We start from the raw sequence: 17,334 nt of genomic DNA, 5'->3' as shown, positions 1-17,334 counted from the left end.
TCTGACGTCACATTTACGCGACTGGTGCCGCTATGACCTGCTGAGGTGTTGCACTGCCCTTGGAAAGCACACCACGATCCGCTAAACACTGTTGCAAGAGCGCGCAATCAATAAACATGACGAACATAGGCAGCTATGCTCTGCAATGGCGGTTCGGGTTCTTGCCTCTGGTAAGATGGCGGCGACCGGCTTCACTTTTGGAGAGCCGCCTCCACGCCAGAAGTTTAAAAGTCCGATTTCCGACTCAACTTGCTGGCGTCGGGTTCACGTTAACCACGGTGTAAGAATATTATAACATAATATTCCTCCACCGTGATGTAAGTAGCCATAGACATCGGATTTTGGACGCCGCCTATTTGCCTTCAAGCAATCCTGCATGATTTTTCTCCTGCTTCCTTTCTTTAACTGAATTACCGCCTTTAATTTTTTCATTTAATCTTATTTCAGTTCAAATCTGGCTACAGATTCTCGACTACTTCATCGTTGTTCAATCAGTTATCATCGTCATCTTCGACCCGCGCGCAGCGTGCGCCCGTGCGCCCCACTAACGTATTTTTCAGCCGCGGAGTCGCCAGGAAGCAATGTGATTTCGTTTGGCGGCGTTTGAACAGTGGTGTTTGCTCGCGCAGTTATCGTCGGTTTGACAAGCACTCGGCCATGGACGGGAACGACCTGGAGATGACGCAGGTCATCCACGGCCAGGACGACTCGGATGATGAAGCCGAGCGAGAGGTGCGTGTTGAGCGCTTCCCGCCACCGCGGTCCGCTGGCGTGCGTCTCCCTCGCGGTGTCCGTTTTTTTTTGTCCATAAAGTTTCGTGCTGCCGCGGCTTTTGTCGTTTTACCCCGACGTTCGCTTCACTTCTGCGCTGCGGCGTGATGCCGGCGTTCGTGCTAAGTTTTTGTTAGGGGCACTTCAGTTTCACCGGCCCCCGTAAAGTTAGCAGAACCACGACCTAAACTAGGGACGCGAGAGACCTCGCCCTAGCGTCTCTATCAAACGAACGGAACGCGCTGTTGGCGAGGTCCGGACTGGTGTTCAGGGACGGCGTCAGAATTTGGTTAATGAAATGGGGGGAGGTGGGGGGCAATGGTATAACGATTGAGACGAAACTTCATCATTGTGAAACATTGCTGACTGACGGACCATAGCTACTTTCAGCCACATCAGTCGGTGGATGAAAACAGACTTGACACATGTTTAGCAGTCTTGTATTCAACCGTACAACGTGGGGACGCCAGCGTACACGCACAACTTCTTTGAAACTCGAGTGCTGCGCATTCTTGGGCGTTGTGTCAGGCGAACAGAAATAAAACAGGTGGTTTACACTGAGAGATGGCGCCACCGACGTAGACAAGGTCACGGTGTAGGGATGTTCTTACGCCGCGGACAAGTTCAAACGTGCAAAATGCCCTACGTCGAAGCTGCTCGTACTAAACGGAGACAGCTGTACGTAACTTGCTCCGCGCGGGGCTCTCTTCACAGCCGAAAGAGGGCACTGCTCTACAGCAAGCGCTCGGCTTCGGACTAGCGGACGCCCAATACGATACAGATACAAATACGGCTCACAGATATGGGGGTGGCAGCACTGGCGTAGCCGGATTAGGCGCACACGGATGCCCGCCCCGAAATTTTAGGGTACTGTATACAGTCTGCCCAGGCTCCTACCCATCCCCTCGTTTAAAAAGAAAAAAGTGGCTACCCCACTGGGTCGCAGGGAAAATTGAAAGGGAAATTGTCATCCGTCTGGATGTAGCACGAAGCTACTAAGGAAACCTGTGCGGGTTTCTGAGGAAAAATTCATCCTTGTCCCGGGACCAATGCCGTTCCGGGGCGGTCAATCTACTATCTGAGCTAACCAGGAGCCTAGCAGGTTGCAGCGCTAGGGCAAATTAATTGACTGCTCGAAGCACAGCGACAATGAACATGGCAAGTCAGTTCAGCAGAATCCCGCAAGGTGGAGGAAGTCTCACGAAAGGGAAAATTGTTAGCAGTTTCCTTTGTAGCTTTGTGCTACATTCATGTAGATGGCAGTTTTCTTTTTCTCGTGACACTTCCTCGACCTTGCGAGATTCCACAAAACTGATTTGCCATATTCACTGATCGATTTGCCGTATGGTAAGGCGCTTCCTTGTACAGTGCTACAGTGTGCTGGAACTCGAATTTCAAGGAGCTTGTTAAAAAAAAGTGCCATGCTTCAAACATGCTTTATCGCTTTCAGATACACGCCGTATTGAAACTCGATGACCAAGATGCACCAGCGGCATACCAGACTTTCAACTTGAAGCCAGGTAACTTCTCTGAGTGGGGCTTTGATCCGTTGCAGTTCCTGTTGGCGATGTTTTAATAAACCATTAACGAGTACTGACATTACATTTTTGACTGTTCACTTTTTGCAGTAACTGAAGGTCCAAATCATCTGTATCCAAAAAAATATGGACAAGCGTCAGATTGTACTAAATAACATACTATAACATCATTTCTACAAATCGGGTTCGTAGTTGGAAAGTAGACGTGTCAGCAAGTCGTGGAAAAATGGGTTGCTTTGTTCCTGCTATCGCTGCGACGGCCACACACAACCGCAGTCAAAATATACGTGCACAGAACTTCGTCACCCTCCCCCCCCCCCCCCCGCATTTTTTGTTACCAGCATCGTGTCCAGCGTTATTTGCTACACTTGCGCAAATTTTACTCATATGCATTTTATCCACATGCATATCCATATGCGCAACCTCACAATGTGGATTGCGTTGATCAATTTTTAGACGTTTGCTTTGTTGAGCATTATAATTGGTACATTGTCACCTTTGTCGGATTATGGCACAGTTGTAGCGCGCTCTTCAGTATGCACTACAACTGCACCATAATTCCGGCTTGAGGCTACGTCCCATTCCCAGCCTGTGGGTAGGCACTGCCAGCCCTTTATGTGCAGTGAAATTGCCTTTAGCATCTCGAGCACCTACTAAGAAATTAATGAAACCCCTTACCATGAAATTAAGCAAAGTAGAGTTTTGAAAGGATACTCTATCACTCGAAACTGCTCGTGTGTTTTCCCTTAATATCCCTTTAAAGGGAATACTTATGTTCTTTTTTCTTTCTCTTAATTTTTTGGTAAATTAATGTCTAAATTATAAACTGAGCTGTGTCAGAGAGCCCTAAATAATTTACTTTAATACTTGTCACTGCAAACCAGTTTCACTTTCGGTAGCCAGGAGCTGGACCCGGCAATATGTTGCGATGCAGTGGCTCACTCCATGCCTGCAATCACTGTGGCTTCCACACAGGAGTACACTCGAAAGTAACATGCAAAGCACTCTTGTTTATTTTTAAATAATCTTATAAACGTCATCATATTAAGCCTTATTTGATGTGTCACCAAAATTTGCTTGTCTTCATGATGTTGTGACAATTTCAACGAAGCCAGATTCAGCGTTTTCATACTATATTTAATATTAAATGAAAGTATGTTATGTTTTGCAGCCTTCATGCTTAAGTCTCATTCTTTTATGTGCAAAAAAAGAAGCAAGAGGTATTCACAACTTTGAAAATAACTAAGTACTAACCAACAGCCTGTTGCCACGTGTTGTTGCAAATTTTGGTTATGCACTGGAAGTTGTAGGGTGACGTCTGGGGAGCGCCTTACTGTAATAATCTTTACAATTAGTTCACTATTAGAGGAGATAGAAATTCAACTGTTGTGTCGTGATGCTTCCAACATGGACTCTCTTTCTCTCTCGACTAGCGTCCACAAGTGAGTGTTCTTATCAGCCTTCTCCTGTGCCGTAGCTGAGGGACCACATCACACTTGCGCCATAAGCCTCGGCCCGTTTTAGTTTCTCATTTTTGCTGCGCAGTGAACTCCCAGTGGCATCATTGCGCTTTTTGCACTGGACGATTTACCGGGGTCACGTGTCATGATTGCTGACATTGCTTCCATGGAGGCATTTATTCATGTGACTTTGGCTCTCTGGCTGGAATCGGGGTTCCCATGAAAGGAATGGAGTGCGGGCTGGTCCATTTGATACTTTGAAAACATGATTGCCACCACGTGGTCTTTGCAAAGGATTGCCTGTTTGCAATGCTCAAACTTAGTGAGGGCCACTTTATGAGGAAGCTTTACTTTGGGGTCAACTTCAACTTCCCTCTTCCGATGCACATGAAACATTAGAATGGTCTGGTTAGGCAACTGCGAAGCTGATGCGAATGAAATTTGTTGCTTCTATGTGTAGAAAGCCAAGCTCTACTTACTGTAGGAAGCAGAATTGCGATTCAGACCCTGAAATGTTTTACGAACTTTGGTAAGTTTTAATGATATTGGGGCACAGAGGTTAGATATCTGTAACCCTGTACCAAAGCCAGATATCTCACTTCTATAAACATCTGCTAAAGCATCTGAAGTGGACATACGTGATCTACAGCTTTATGGCTTATTGAAATAGTTCCGCGCAATAATAGTCCTGCAGAAACTTGTGGAATATTTCAGACATGGATTTTCGCTGCTGAGCAAATTGCATGTCTGTTAGTTTGTACATTGTTTGTTTTATTACTTTTTTTTAAGTTGTTTTCTTTCCTTGCAGGTAAAAACATGGTCGGCCGTTCTCGTACCTGTGATGTTATCATTGAGAATTACGTGAGTCATTGTCTTGTCCCATTAGTGCTAACAGAATTAATGTGTGACCATTTGCATTCTTGCTGTCCTGGTACAGGCCGTCTCCAAGCAGCATGCCATCATCGACGTAGGCGGCCACAGTTGTACTATCATGGACCTTGGAAGTCAGAACAAGGTCAAGATTGGAAAAGTAAGCTCGACGAATTTTTTTTTTTTTAAGTACTTGTTTTGGATATCCCCTTCAAGCACCAAATTATTTACTGAATATTGAAAGTTTAGCGTCATACCTTGCACCTTAAACCAGAGTGCAATAACGTGTTGTTTTTTCCACTGCAAAGAAATTAAAACACTCCAGGCTTTTGAAATAAAATGACTTTTTGGAATTTTTGCATCCTTCGCGTAACTGAAACTTCTGATAAATGGAGCTACTTTTTCTGTCCCTTCAAGTTCTAATTAAGTGGACCCTGCAGTTATATTGTCACGCATCATTGTTATACTAGTAGCTGATGCTTGTTCTTTACTGGACTAACACTAACCAAGATTTTGCTTGGTGCAAGGCCTGCCTATGGTATGCTAAATTTCTTAGACATTACCGCCTTATCTATGGCATAAGAGGCATGCATGTCTGATCAGACTTAGTGCATGTCTCGAATAGTGGTGTACATTCTTGAATTTATGTAAGCACCAGCAATTATACTCTGGAATGTATGGCCAGACACGTCCAGCCAGACACTGCTATAACATGGTTGCATCTGGCATGAAAAATACCTTCGTGTCTGACATTTGCTATAAGCAGATATATATTACTCATTATGAACCGATGCTTGCAGGAAGTATTTTAAATTTGCTTCATGTGCGATGAACCCGTTCTGGTGGCGTAGTGGCTTTGGCGTTGTGTTGCAAAGCCTGAGGGCGTGGGATCAACTGCTGCAGTGGCCACAATGCAAAAACGCCCTTGCACCGTGCATTAAGCGCATATTAAAGAACCCCAGGTGGTCAAAATGAATCCAGAGTCCCCCACTGCGGTGTGCCTCATAATCATACTGTGGCTCTGGCATGTAAAACCCTAGAACTAAATTTTTGTTTTTTCCATGTATGATAATTCGTTCTAGTATCTGTGCTCATTACTATGTCGATGTTCAACCCTATAAATAACAAATTTAAACCATAAGCTTAGTTTAACAACCGACAACCATGGTCCCCGAAATCTTTGTGCTTTGAATGTTGCTCGTCTTTCTGAGCCCAAGTTCACCCAATAGAAGATTCCTAACTCTCACATTTGGCAGTTTTTCTAGTTCTTCAGTGTCACTAAGTGGCATCCTGTTTGCGTTTGTGAATAAATTTTTACAGCACAAAAAGAGTCTTCTCGAGTTCAAAGTTTCTACTTTGAGCCCGCCACTAGGAATAGAGCTTCATTTTACAGGTCTGCGTTTGTCTCCTCTTGCAGCGAACACTGAAGCCAAACTGTCAGTACAACCTGGATTACAACGAGGAGTTCTGCATAGCGGGTCTCAGGGCCCGCATACTATGTGACCAAAACAATGTGAGCCTTTCATCTGTCGGGTTATTTGTAGTGGGAAGGTGTGAGATGCCACTTACCGCATTGAACATGAATTCAAGTGGACTCATGACCATTGCTGAGTATATAAAGAGTGCCTGTGAGAACTATCTATTGAAAGAATTGCCGTCACAGTTATGAGAGCCAAAGAGACGGTTGAGCTGCAGACCCTTCGTCACCTCTGTGTTATTGTCTCTGTGAACAAGGGCGGGAACCAATGGGAAATAAAAGGTGCTTTTGTACACAACTCGGATAAGTGGTTAGGTTGTGGGATTTACAACTGTAAGAAAAAGCTTCGTGGCATGAGTCACTACAATGCTGAGCGGTTGAGATGGCTGTACCTTAGTTCCTTCAACTTTCATGATTAAGTATATATTTATGTATGAGATTGGTAAATTTGTTGTTAATAAAATAAAACCTGCTTGCCAGAGCAAAACATATGCAAATTTCTCTGGAAGAATACCGTTGCATGGAATAAAATTTGTCCAGTTTTAGAGATACGAAACTGAAGAACACTGCTTTGTCAGGGTGTACTCTTTCAGCTGAACCTAATGTGTGGGTGCGGATAGCAGCTCAATGGCAGACTACTCTGTACTGAAGAGTTAACTTGGACGAGTTGGTCAATTGCAACGAAGTAGGGAAACAAGCAAAGTAGATGGGACAATGACGAGAACAAACAATCCTACAGGGGCACAAAATCCAAAGAAAGGCGATGTTCACAGGAAATTGGAGACTTGGAAGTAATAATAAAAAAAAAATAATGAGCAGGGGGTGAGCAAGGATGCATTAGGCATAATTTCCTACAAAAATAACATTACTAGAAGGAACTGTAATGCTAGCGTCTATGGGAACTACAGCCATGGCAGTCCAGTCAGCATGGGAATGATGATTATTACATGGATTTGCATAAGCTTTGTTCTACCCACTTGAAACGCTCTTGCAACTTTAGAAGTAATTCATGTTCAACAAACTATTGCATTATAAAAGCAATAATGTGCAGTACTCCTACTTGTGTGCAGAATTTCGTTGCTTTCTACGTTTAGAAATATAGGATTGCTTCAAAATTGAGGTTGTTAAAAGCAGATAAACACAGAGGAAAGAAACAAAATAGGAGGGGCCTTGCCTTCGCGTTTTCGAAGCGGAATGTGCAGCCATCTTGGTATTCCATCTCCCTTTGTGTCTCCAATCAGCACGCCAGACCGGATAGACGCAAGCTTCGAACTTGCAGTACGAAGATCCGACGGGAGCATGCATTGCTGTCGAATGTCTGAACAAAACTTGCAAAGTTTCTCTAACAGCTTTATTAAAGCAGGCACACCCCTGTGTTATTTTTCGCAACGTATTGAAGAGGATGGCGAAGACCCGCATCGCAATTACGTGAGAGCCTGTGTCGCTGGCCGACACTCGCAGTTCACGCACGATACTCCAAATGCAGTTCGCCTCGCGAACACAGAACATGTTAGGCTCGAGCCAAAAACTTTTCTCGCTTCTTTGGAGGCTGAGGGCAGCGAGAGCTCCACGGGTGCAATTGCTGGGGAAACGAGGGTATTTGGACCACCCATCCCGGTGCTCCTTTTGTGAAAAAACAGCATGTGACTTCTGACGCGCCTTCTCCAACACAGCTGGGCTGGTCAGAGCCTCTCCTAAGCTTTCCTTCCTCCGTGCAGATAAATCACTGTAAACAAAGCCACAGGCATGAAGATCAGACAGATCAGGTGATCGGACCTGTACTGACCACCATTCCCATGCTAGCTAAACCATGGCAGCGCCGGAGTTCTCTCTGGTAATTCTAGTAGGAAGCTCTGCATGTTAGGCTCCTGCCCGAGAGAACCCTTGTTTGACCATTGTGGAGAGGTTCTAAACTCCTTTGCATCACACACCCTCTGCTGCTGTGCACATGGTCACCGGTTTGAATCCCAGCCGCGACGGCCACTGTTCAATGGGAGTGGAATGCAAGGGCATATGTTTGTAGTGCTTGGGTTTGGACTTAAAGGAACCCGGGCAGTCAGAATCAATGCAGATCCATCTACTACGTTCCTCGCAGCCGTTCTGTTGCTTTGGGACATTGAACTTCGTTGACTAATCTATCTGTGATCCCTTTCATCATCTGCCTTTTCTCCTTCAGCTTTTCCTGCCGCAGCAGCAGGGCATTGTGGTGACTGCACTGACACTCCTTGCCTCAAACTGGAAGTGTGTGTCACTGAAAGCCATTAGGTAGACATACTCTGAAAAATTTGCTGTATGGGTGACTTTAGCATCATATTCGAGCTCATTTGGTCATTGATGCACCTACTTAGCACATTCGCTTTACAAAACCAACCTGTTTCTATCTCTCTCAATTTTTTGCTGCGCATACGATTACGTGTTTTCTTGTTTGTAGGGTGCCAAGAGTGACACCGGCTCCGACACATGCTCAGAGTCCCTTCTTACAGCCATTGAAGTTGCCACGGTAAGATTTCCTTTTCGATGCTCTAACATGTTAAAGTGTGCCTCACAACAGGATGAAATGCACGCCTTGTTTGTTTATATATTTATGAAAGGGGAGACAAGTGCACAATAAAGAAAGACAGCACTGTCGGCGCAACTATGCCTCTATCCTATTAAAACCCTGATGAAGCAGCCCACCAGCGTATTGGCCTCGAGCTCCACCACTGGAAAAGCTGGCGCCACCGTCGGCGTGACGTGCTAGGAGGAATCACGTGGACATAGCGGCCGCGGCGGCTGCTTCGGGCGCGCCGAAGCGAGCTGAAAACGAGTTTAAATTCCCTCGTGCGCTGCGGTCCTCATTTAGTGGCAAAATTTTCCTGCTTCAAGTGTCTCCTTTACAACGCTTGAAAGTACTAAAATAGGTAGTGGCTGCCTTTGAAGGCGCGCAACATGGCAGGCTACTGCTCTGTACCGCAGGGCCGGACGAACGTAACGGAGGCCAGTGTCAGCCTTATTCACACGTAGCCGCAGGACAAGAAGCTGCGTGAAGCTTGGCTCGCGAAACATAAAACCGACAAACAGTCATCGGCTACAACAAACGCGAGGACGATTTCTGCTACGGCGCCCGGTCTGCGATGTTCTGAAAACGCGCACATAGACGCTCGCCCGAGTCCGCTGCCCGACTAATGTCATGACGGTTTGGTCTATGAACTTGTCGATGCTATAGATACTGGAAAATTCAGTGGAGTGGAAAGGCAGCGGTAAGAAGCACATTTAAAAAAAAGCATGGCATATGGTCATGTTTGTGTTATGAATTAATGCACTGGATTACAAAAAAGGAGCAGCGGGAAATGGCACGCTGAGAACACCGATAAACATACAGTGCGACGCAACTCGAGAAATAGTATTGAAAGGTCAAAGAATTTAGAAGAAAAAAAAAGATTGAATCGTCGCGACGTCACATCACAGTCCCCGTAGGCGTCGAAGTCTCTACAATGAAATTATTTTTTAACAGCTCTGATAGCGCCCACGCAACAATGATTGCTTGTATACTGTCAAATGCTCATATTCTGTGGCCTAAAGCTCATGGCACGGTGCGAAAACGCACGCGCGGAGAAAGCGACACAGTGCGCGGACAAGCATGCAGACGCGCAGTCGGTCGCTGCGAATCTGCGCGATCGCTGCATTGAGGCTTCGTTCTATTACACTCCATTTAGTTATACAGACACTATTGGAACATATTTCACATAGTTTGCTCCCAGCGTTTATCTACCTTTCACGCAAGAAGTGGGTTGGGGAGACTCCATCGCGGCGACCGCGCGCAGTGGCGTTCACTGTATGTATTCGGTAAAGAGATAGCGTCTGTAAGCGATTGTGTGCTTTCAGTTTGCCCAAGATTATTATTTAGACAGTAAGAAACTTCTCTAGTTTCGAAAGTACTTACAGAAATGTCTGGGAGAGCTCGCGCATGGTGTTTTCAGTGAGCACTGACAGCAAAACCTATCCCTCATACTACGCCAGCGAGGCGCTTCCGATAGATGGCGACTCCATAACTCCTCGCCGCCAATACTGCACTAAAATATTGCCTCGACTCTTCACACCATATTGTTTTCCACACTTTTCCATCTTTTTTCACACCGACCTGGCCACGGCGACCACTTTTCAATGGGGGCAAAATGCGAAAACACTCGTGTTTTTAGATTTGGGTCCACTTTGAAGAACCCCAGATAGCCCAAATTATTCTGGAGTTCTCCACTATGCTGCGCCTCGTAATCAGATCATGGTTATCATCGTTTAGGCATGTAAAACCCTATAATTTAAATTAATTTCTGTTAACCCACTTTTTTCACATCCCATCAGGAGTCGGCCGTGCTTTGCAGGCTATGTCTAAAAGAAGCCTTTATGAAGTCTTGCTTTTTGAATTGTCACGTGCAGCATTGTTAGCCATTCTCACTATGGAAATAAGGAGATGCTCAAACATTCTTATTGACCGCCCCCAATAAAGTAATTTACAGAGTAATGTACCTTTACGAGTCCCGACGTTGTTAGCTCGCATTGACGACAGGCCATTTTTGAAAAGAGCCAATTTGTAATGCTGACCTAGACAGTAGAGGCCAAAGAAAAACCAGCGTTGCGATTCTAAAGGGTTAGATACTTGCACAGACAACTTTAGCATTGACTGATGTTAAGTAGGATCCCATGCTGCAATTTGGCGCTGTGAATGGCTGCTGCTATAGCGTGTCAGTACCTATCGTTGAAACTTCTTCCTCACTCACCTGCCATAGTCATAATATTTGTTATTCCGTTCAACCACATTGTTTGATTCTCTTGACTCACTCTTTTCCAAATCTCTACAAAATCAATTTCTTTTCATCTTTCTACCTACCCGCCCCAGTGTAGGTAGCTAACAAGATTCTTTGACCTTGTTGACCTCTCTGCCTTTATCCTTTCTCTCACCTCTCCCTAATGTTGGATGCAAATTAGGGAAAGTAGGAAGAGGGCACTGCATGACTATTTAAAAGGAGATTTAGCATGGGGCCAACTCCAATTTCCAAATTCCAATGCATGTGATATGCAGAAGTACGCTTTCGAGACAACTAATGTACAGATAGAGATAAATTTGTTCTGTTTAAGAGGGAAAGTCAAATTCTAGTGACTGTAGAAAGCAGCATTTTGATTTATGGCCTGGATTTTCTTTTTATTCTCAAATTTGTAAGTTTAACAAACACTTAAGCATGAAGTTAACAAATCCGTAACTGCCAATAACAGATATCGCAGTTATTAAAGCTGCACCTGCTAGAATAGCTCAAGTGGACAAATTTGATATTCTGTATTTACAGCTTGCTGAAAATTGTTAGTGTTTACGGTGGTTTCGCAAAAGCTTTATTTATTAGTGGTATACTTCAGAGTGGTTTATATTATATCAATTTTCTCTACTTTATGTTTATTACTAGGTGTAGTTTACAGAATTGTGATATTGTTTCTTATTGCTGAATTGGAGCTTGTAGTTTTGCAATTTTCAACAATATTGGGGGTAAAATTGGCGGTCTAATTCAAAATTCAGCTTCCTACAGTACATTCTAACTTCTTATTTTAAACGCACCAAACCTAATTCAATTTGGTGCTGCAGTTATCGAGAAGAATGAGTTCTTCTTTCCCATGTGTTTAAGTAAGAGCTTGTGAGCCAAGTTTTCTCATAACTTCTATTGCCCGTTGAAAGCAGAATTTTTATTCAAGTCCAGACTTTTCATTCGAAAGCGTCAAGTGGCTCATTTAGCGAAAAAGCCTGTGTCCAGCATCTCTGACAGCCTAATTTCCCATTGGCTGCGAGACCGCGTCACGAGCACACATTGACGGAGTTCCCATTGGCTGCGACACCATGGCACGAACGCACCTCGATGGAGCAGAGCGGGCGAAACAGAACACCGGCACGCAAGGTCTTGCATGAGGGGAGAGGGCATCGCTCTGACACTAGGTCACCCTCGCTCTCGGAAGCCTGTGTCCTCGGCACGTTCCTTGTCCGCGCAAGCTCTCACCTGCATTCCAACTGCCCCTCAGTGAGGCCAAATCAAAATGCGCCAAGCGTCTCAACGCACTCGCTCGCCCGCGAGGAGTTCGTAGCTCGAAAGACTGCCACGCGGCGTTCAGTGGGACATTAGTGCTTTCGCATTCACGACTCGTAAAGAGTGCTTGGATGTCTTTGGATTTTTTTTATAGCTGAATATCTGAAGTTTAAATAAAAGAGTAGCACGAAGTTTACAAGTCCATAGCCGTGACAAAACCAGGGTGTCTACCAACCGGGAAAACCGGGAAAACCGGGAATTCTCAGGGATTTTTAGTAGTCTGGAAAAAGTCAGGGAAAACTCAGGGAATTTGGGCCTCCATCAGGGAAAATTAGCGGCAATTTTACTGAAAGGGTCGAAAGTCGCAGTAATGCTGGCTCGAGTAACAGACAGGAATCGTAATGAATCGTCTTTGACGCCCTGCCGTCGGCTGGAGGAGTTGCTAGTGTAGAGTCAAGGACTGACTTTCTGGATTCCCGATAATTTGGACGGTTTCGCGGCACCGCCACGTACCCCACAGAGTCAACGTATCAGAACGTGTGAAATTTCCGACGCAAGAACTCTTCGCCGTCCGATTTTCCGGACGTTTTGCCGTGACGGCAGGTCCAAAACGGCAATAATCAAAGGAACCACGGCTGCCGTTTTGATTGCTTCGCCACCTCGAACCGGCACTCTCGCACGCAGATCCGCTGGCAGCCGTTGCCACCACTGCGGCAACGCTAGGCCTAGCTGCTTCGACGTTCGCTATGAAACTTCTTGTCGTTGGGTGCCGAGTTTTTTATTGAAAGAATTAGCTGCTGCCAGCAATGGCATGGACTCCGCCTTTGTGATCCTCGCGATTGACATAGAAAATGCCGGTTCCTGAAAGTCAGCTTCGCCTCTGAAAGAAATGTTACTTGGTGAAGCATACACAAAAGTATTGCAGTGAAGCATAACAAGCGTGGGAAGGGGCTATTGCCACGGAAAACAGTATGTATTCCTTAATTATACACGCGTGCACCCGGTATTTCCTGTCACATTACGAGCACCGATATGTCTAATATGTGTAGCGACAGGCCTTCAGAGCGTTTTCAAACGTGCCTGTGGCGGTTTGAGTCCCTAAGGGCAGTAAATGACACGCATTTATTTTTTTGCAACTGGCCGAATTTTCGGACGTTTTCGCGGCCCCTAGGGAGTTCGAAAAATCGGTCGTGGACTGTGCAACTGACCAAGATGCTTCAAATGATCCTTGGGGCGAACGAGTGGCGGAAGGAGGACAAGAACAGAAATGAACTACGCATTGAGGAATAAACGGGAAAGGAAGCTTGCTGCCGCCGTTTCGAAGGAGCTTGAGCTCAAAAAATAAAGTTTTGGCTGATGCCGAGATGCAGGTGTCCCTCATCCAAACCAAAATAAACTCTTTAAAGCAGTGAAACACAACACTCGGGCGTCGTGCGCGGGCTGAGAGTATTTCAGAACAGTTGAGGTTGACTTACGAGTGTTGAGAGAGAATCTCAATTGTGACAGAATTCGGGCCTCATACCACTGAGATTGCAATCAGTTGATAGGAATAGCTCATATTCGAAAATATTTGCTTCTATATGCATCTCCTTTTTATTCGTATTTGAGAATGTCCGACTCCATTGCAATGTTTTTCGAAGACACTTTATTTGCTGTGCATTTTACTAACCACTGCCTTCTATTCTCTTCTTGAATAACATAAACACTACTTTTTAGTATTCAAATTGGATTAAGTCGCTTCTTTAATTTTTTTCATGTGCCTACTAGGGAGTGACAGCCTCAGGCGACATGTTTTCAGCCCGTCTTGACATAAAACATAGTTCTGCATCACTCAGGGAAATTTGCAATGGCACTCAGGGAAAACCTGGAAAACTCAGGGAATTTGGAAATGTCAACTTGGTAGACACCCTGAAAACAAATGCTAGACATACAAGATATGTATCAGGTTAAAGCCTTACAAGAAATCATTGCAAGACTTCAGCGCTCAATAAGTTAATGCTATTTGTAAGAGCTTCATTTGACAGTGGGGTGTCAGATGCCTTTACTGTTGGGTACGAGATATATCTTGTTATCCTCCTCTAACTCCTTTGTCTAGGATCAAAAGGGTGTTGACGCTGAGGCGGGTGACAATGCTGATGAGCCGGAGCCTTCTGCTCCAGTAGCCGGACTTGATGAAGCGACGGGGACTGCAGTAAATTCAAAATTGGAAATTTCCAACGACAGGACTGCAGCCAAGGTATGTAAAAAATTTGCTTGAGTGTATTTAGTTAGCTTCCCTTCCTGCCTCGTCAGAAACGGCATGGCACTAATTGACACGCATGGTTCTGGCTTGCGCCAACACAAGCCTTCAAGAGGCAATAAACAGACGCACACAATCACATTAGACCAATAAAGCTTTCATCCAGAATTACATTTTTGTTAATTTTCGTTAATTAAGTTAAATATTCAGAAGACAAAATGGAGGTCAAAGTTCCATTTCTTAAAATTTTGCACCAGAACCGCAGTGCTGGTACGTCAGTGAAGTGACACTGGTTTTAAAGTACAGCTGAACCTGGATATAATGAACTTCAACATAACGAAATTCTTTGTGTAACAAAGTATTTCGCCTTTCGTAACTTACTGGCCATAGAACACCATCTATTTAGAACCTCAATACAACGAAGTGTGTTTGTACATGATTTCAATATTACGTAACAGAATTTCATGCCGTCACGAAGGAATACCCAGGCGATAAGTGCAAATTCCTCGAACCCAGATGGCTGAATGGTTCAAAAACAAACAGCTGCTGTGGAACGCACCTCTCAAATTGCCTGGCCCGACCCCAGAAGCAGAGCAGCGTCATGTTCTGTATAAAATTCATGCGATAAGATCTTATCAAGCCACATGCTCTGTGTGCTTCAGGTGCGAGTGAAAGTGTGTGAGGGTGAGCCAAGAAGGGCTGTGGCTTGATGAGCACTGTGTTCCTGTGCAAGCAAGGGGAAAGGGTGATGTGAGATTTCGATAACGCGATCAAGCACACACATGAGAGGGATTGGGGGAGCAGGTTGATGCGTGTCTCCTTTTCAAGTGCAGCTGTGGCTGCGCACGGCTCTCCATGCAGCCAAGCACATATGTAGGCTGTGCGCCCTTTTAGAGCTAATCTGCTGTGTGTGCAAACAGAGGCCGTGCTGAGATTACTCTGCCTTGTGGTGCATTTAGTTTCGGAAGTTGCTTAATCTTGAATTTCGGAGACTCGTTGAAACGAGAGGCAGACAAAGCATTCGCACCTCGCATGGCTGTCTTCGCTTAATTCGTACCACCAATGTGAAGATACGGTCTACACGGCATAGAGCCATATCTTTCGTTGCCAACTCTCGAATTCAACGAAATGGAATTTTTTTCTAATTCAGATTTGCTTTTTTCGATTTCCCGATCATTCAGATCTTGTGGCCCCTGCTGTGTAAAAAGCGTAGACAGGTGACTGTACTTATTTGCATAAATGGCAGAATTTCAATGTAGCGAAACAAATTGCCGATTTTACCGACTACATTATATCAAGATTTAACTGTATTTCTTTGTACCTATTTGGACAGTTGGGGCTCACTAAATGTTTTTGAAAAGTGGTTAGTTTACAAATACTGTAGTTTCTCACTACTAGTTTTAAAAAGAAAGAAGCTTAACTGGGCCTGAGTTGGCAACGCCACAGTCCATAACATCATGGCAAGCTGGTGCTGAAAATACAAGGCGGCGTCGCCAGCCATATTTCGTTTTTTTCATTTTTTCTTGCTTATGAAATGTTTTTATCACATAAATAATGACTCTTTCTTGGTATTGTGGAAGGGTAATTTACTAATACAGCTCAAACTATTTATCTCTTTGGTGTCCCTTTAACAGAAAAACAGTTTAGGTTGAAGTATTCCTTCAGTGCTGTGTTTGTTCATTTGAATGAAAAGATTAAAAGGAAGCTTTACCTTGGGTGCTCTTATCTGAATACATGTAAAAGGAGAATTCATTTTTCTCGACAACCACTGCACCAAATTTGACAAGGTTTGTTGCATTTAAAATAAAAACTTAAAGTCTAGTGACTGTTGGTTTCAAATTTTTGATTTAGGTTGTCAATTTTTCATTAAGGATAGGCAAAAATTTAACATTTTCAAAAGCAAAACTATCAAGTTTACAACTCTGTAACTCAGCAACAAAAAATAATAATACAATTTTGTGAATTGCATCTAATAGTACATATAAAGCGCACAAAATTGATATGTTACACATGAACCTCAAAGAACTTAGTGATATGAAAATACAGCTTTTGCAGAACCCATGTAGACAATGTAACAAATTCACATAAAATATAAAATGATAATCGAATTTGTCCGCTTTCGATGATCTAATGGATGCCATTTGCAGAACCACGATATCTATTCTTGATGCAGCGCTATGAATCTGTAAACTTCGTGCTTCTATTCTTTTCATACTTTCGAATTTTTGAAAATTTTTGAAACAAGATTCAGGACATAAATCAAAATTCCGCCTCCAACAGTCACTTGTATTTAACTTTCTCTCTCACATGCAACAAATTTCATTAAAATCGGCCCAGGGGTAATCTCAGGAAAACGTTTTTGCGTTTTACATGTATTTGAATAGGCCGCGTCGGTGTTGGGCCCGAGCTAAAGCTTCCTCTTAATTATTAGTGCTCAACATCATCGTGATGAAAATGGATATAGCGAATCATCGGATATAACAAAGCAAATTTAAAATTTTCTTGGCTATGCTTTATTTTATTGAGTATTCTACTGCTACATTGGAACTGAAAAGGCTAGAACAGATGCATGCAATATCAATAAAAGTGAAGTGGATACTTGTTCATTCACAGCTCAACAGCTGTATTCTTGTACCACAAATGTCAGATACTCAGGAAGAGTAACTTTACATGGCGCATTCTAAATGTGCATGCACATTTTGGCCAGCAGCTTCGCTGGCCTGAAACCAACAAGCCAACATGTTGATCCAGTGCGATCGTACCGTACGAATGTTTGTACATCCGTGACAGTGGAAAGCGTGTTTTTGTAATTTAGCATTGTTCACTTGCCAGATATCAGCACGGCAAGCTCCCTATAGGTTGTCAAAATCAGCAGCACACTTCTGCTGGTTCGTTCGAAGGGCCGCACTTGCTTCTTTTACCTATGCCCAATTATGAC

The 17,334-nt window shown here is 44.1% G+C and overlaps 1 protein-coding gene across 2 annotated transcripts in view; it reads left to right on the top strand.

Annotated features, from left to right (window-relative positions):
• Positions 1-517: 517 nt before the first annotated feature.
• The window catches only part of LOC139052864 (mediator of DNA damage checkpoint protein 1-like), a 39,886-nt gene continuing 23,069 nt past the window's right edge, over positions 518-17,334 (top strand). For both annotated transcript variants that reach the window (XM_070530013.1, XM_070530011.1), the window contains exons 1-7: positions 518-732; positions 2,222-2,291; positions 4,578-4,630; positions 4,707-4,799; positions 6,057-6,152; positions 8,548-8,616; positions 14,253-14,393. In XM_070530013.1, the coding sequence (XP_070386114.1) occupies positions 658-732; positions 2,222-2,291; positions 4,578-4,630; positions 4,707-4,799; positions 6,057-6,152; positions 8,548-8,616; positions 14,253-14,393 (597 nt within the window). In that variant the 5' untranslated portion in view covers positions 518-657. The remainder of the gene's footprint in view (positions 733-2,221; positions 2,292-4,577; positions 4,631-4,706; positions 4,800-6,056; positions 6,153-8,547; positions 8,617-14,252; positions 14,394-17,334) is intronic.

The sequence above is a fragment of the Dermacentor albipictus genome, unplaced genomic scaffold (genome assembly GCF_038994185.2).
Source record: "Dermacentor albipictus isolate Rhodes 1998 colony unplaced genomic scaffold, USDA_Dalb.pri_finalv2 scaffold_40, whole genome shotgun sequence".
Lineage (NCBI taxonomy): Eukaryota > Metazoa > Arthropoda > Arachnida > Ixodida > Ixodidae > Dermacentor > Dermacentor albipictus.
The sequence above is the reverse complement of the archived record's forward strand: the minus strand, read 5'-3'. Positions and strand labels throughout refer to the sequence as shown.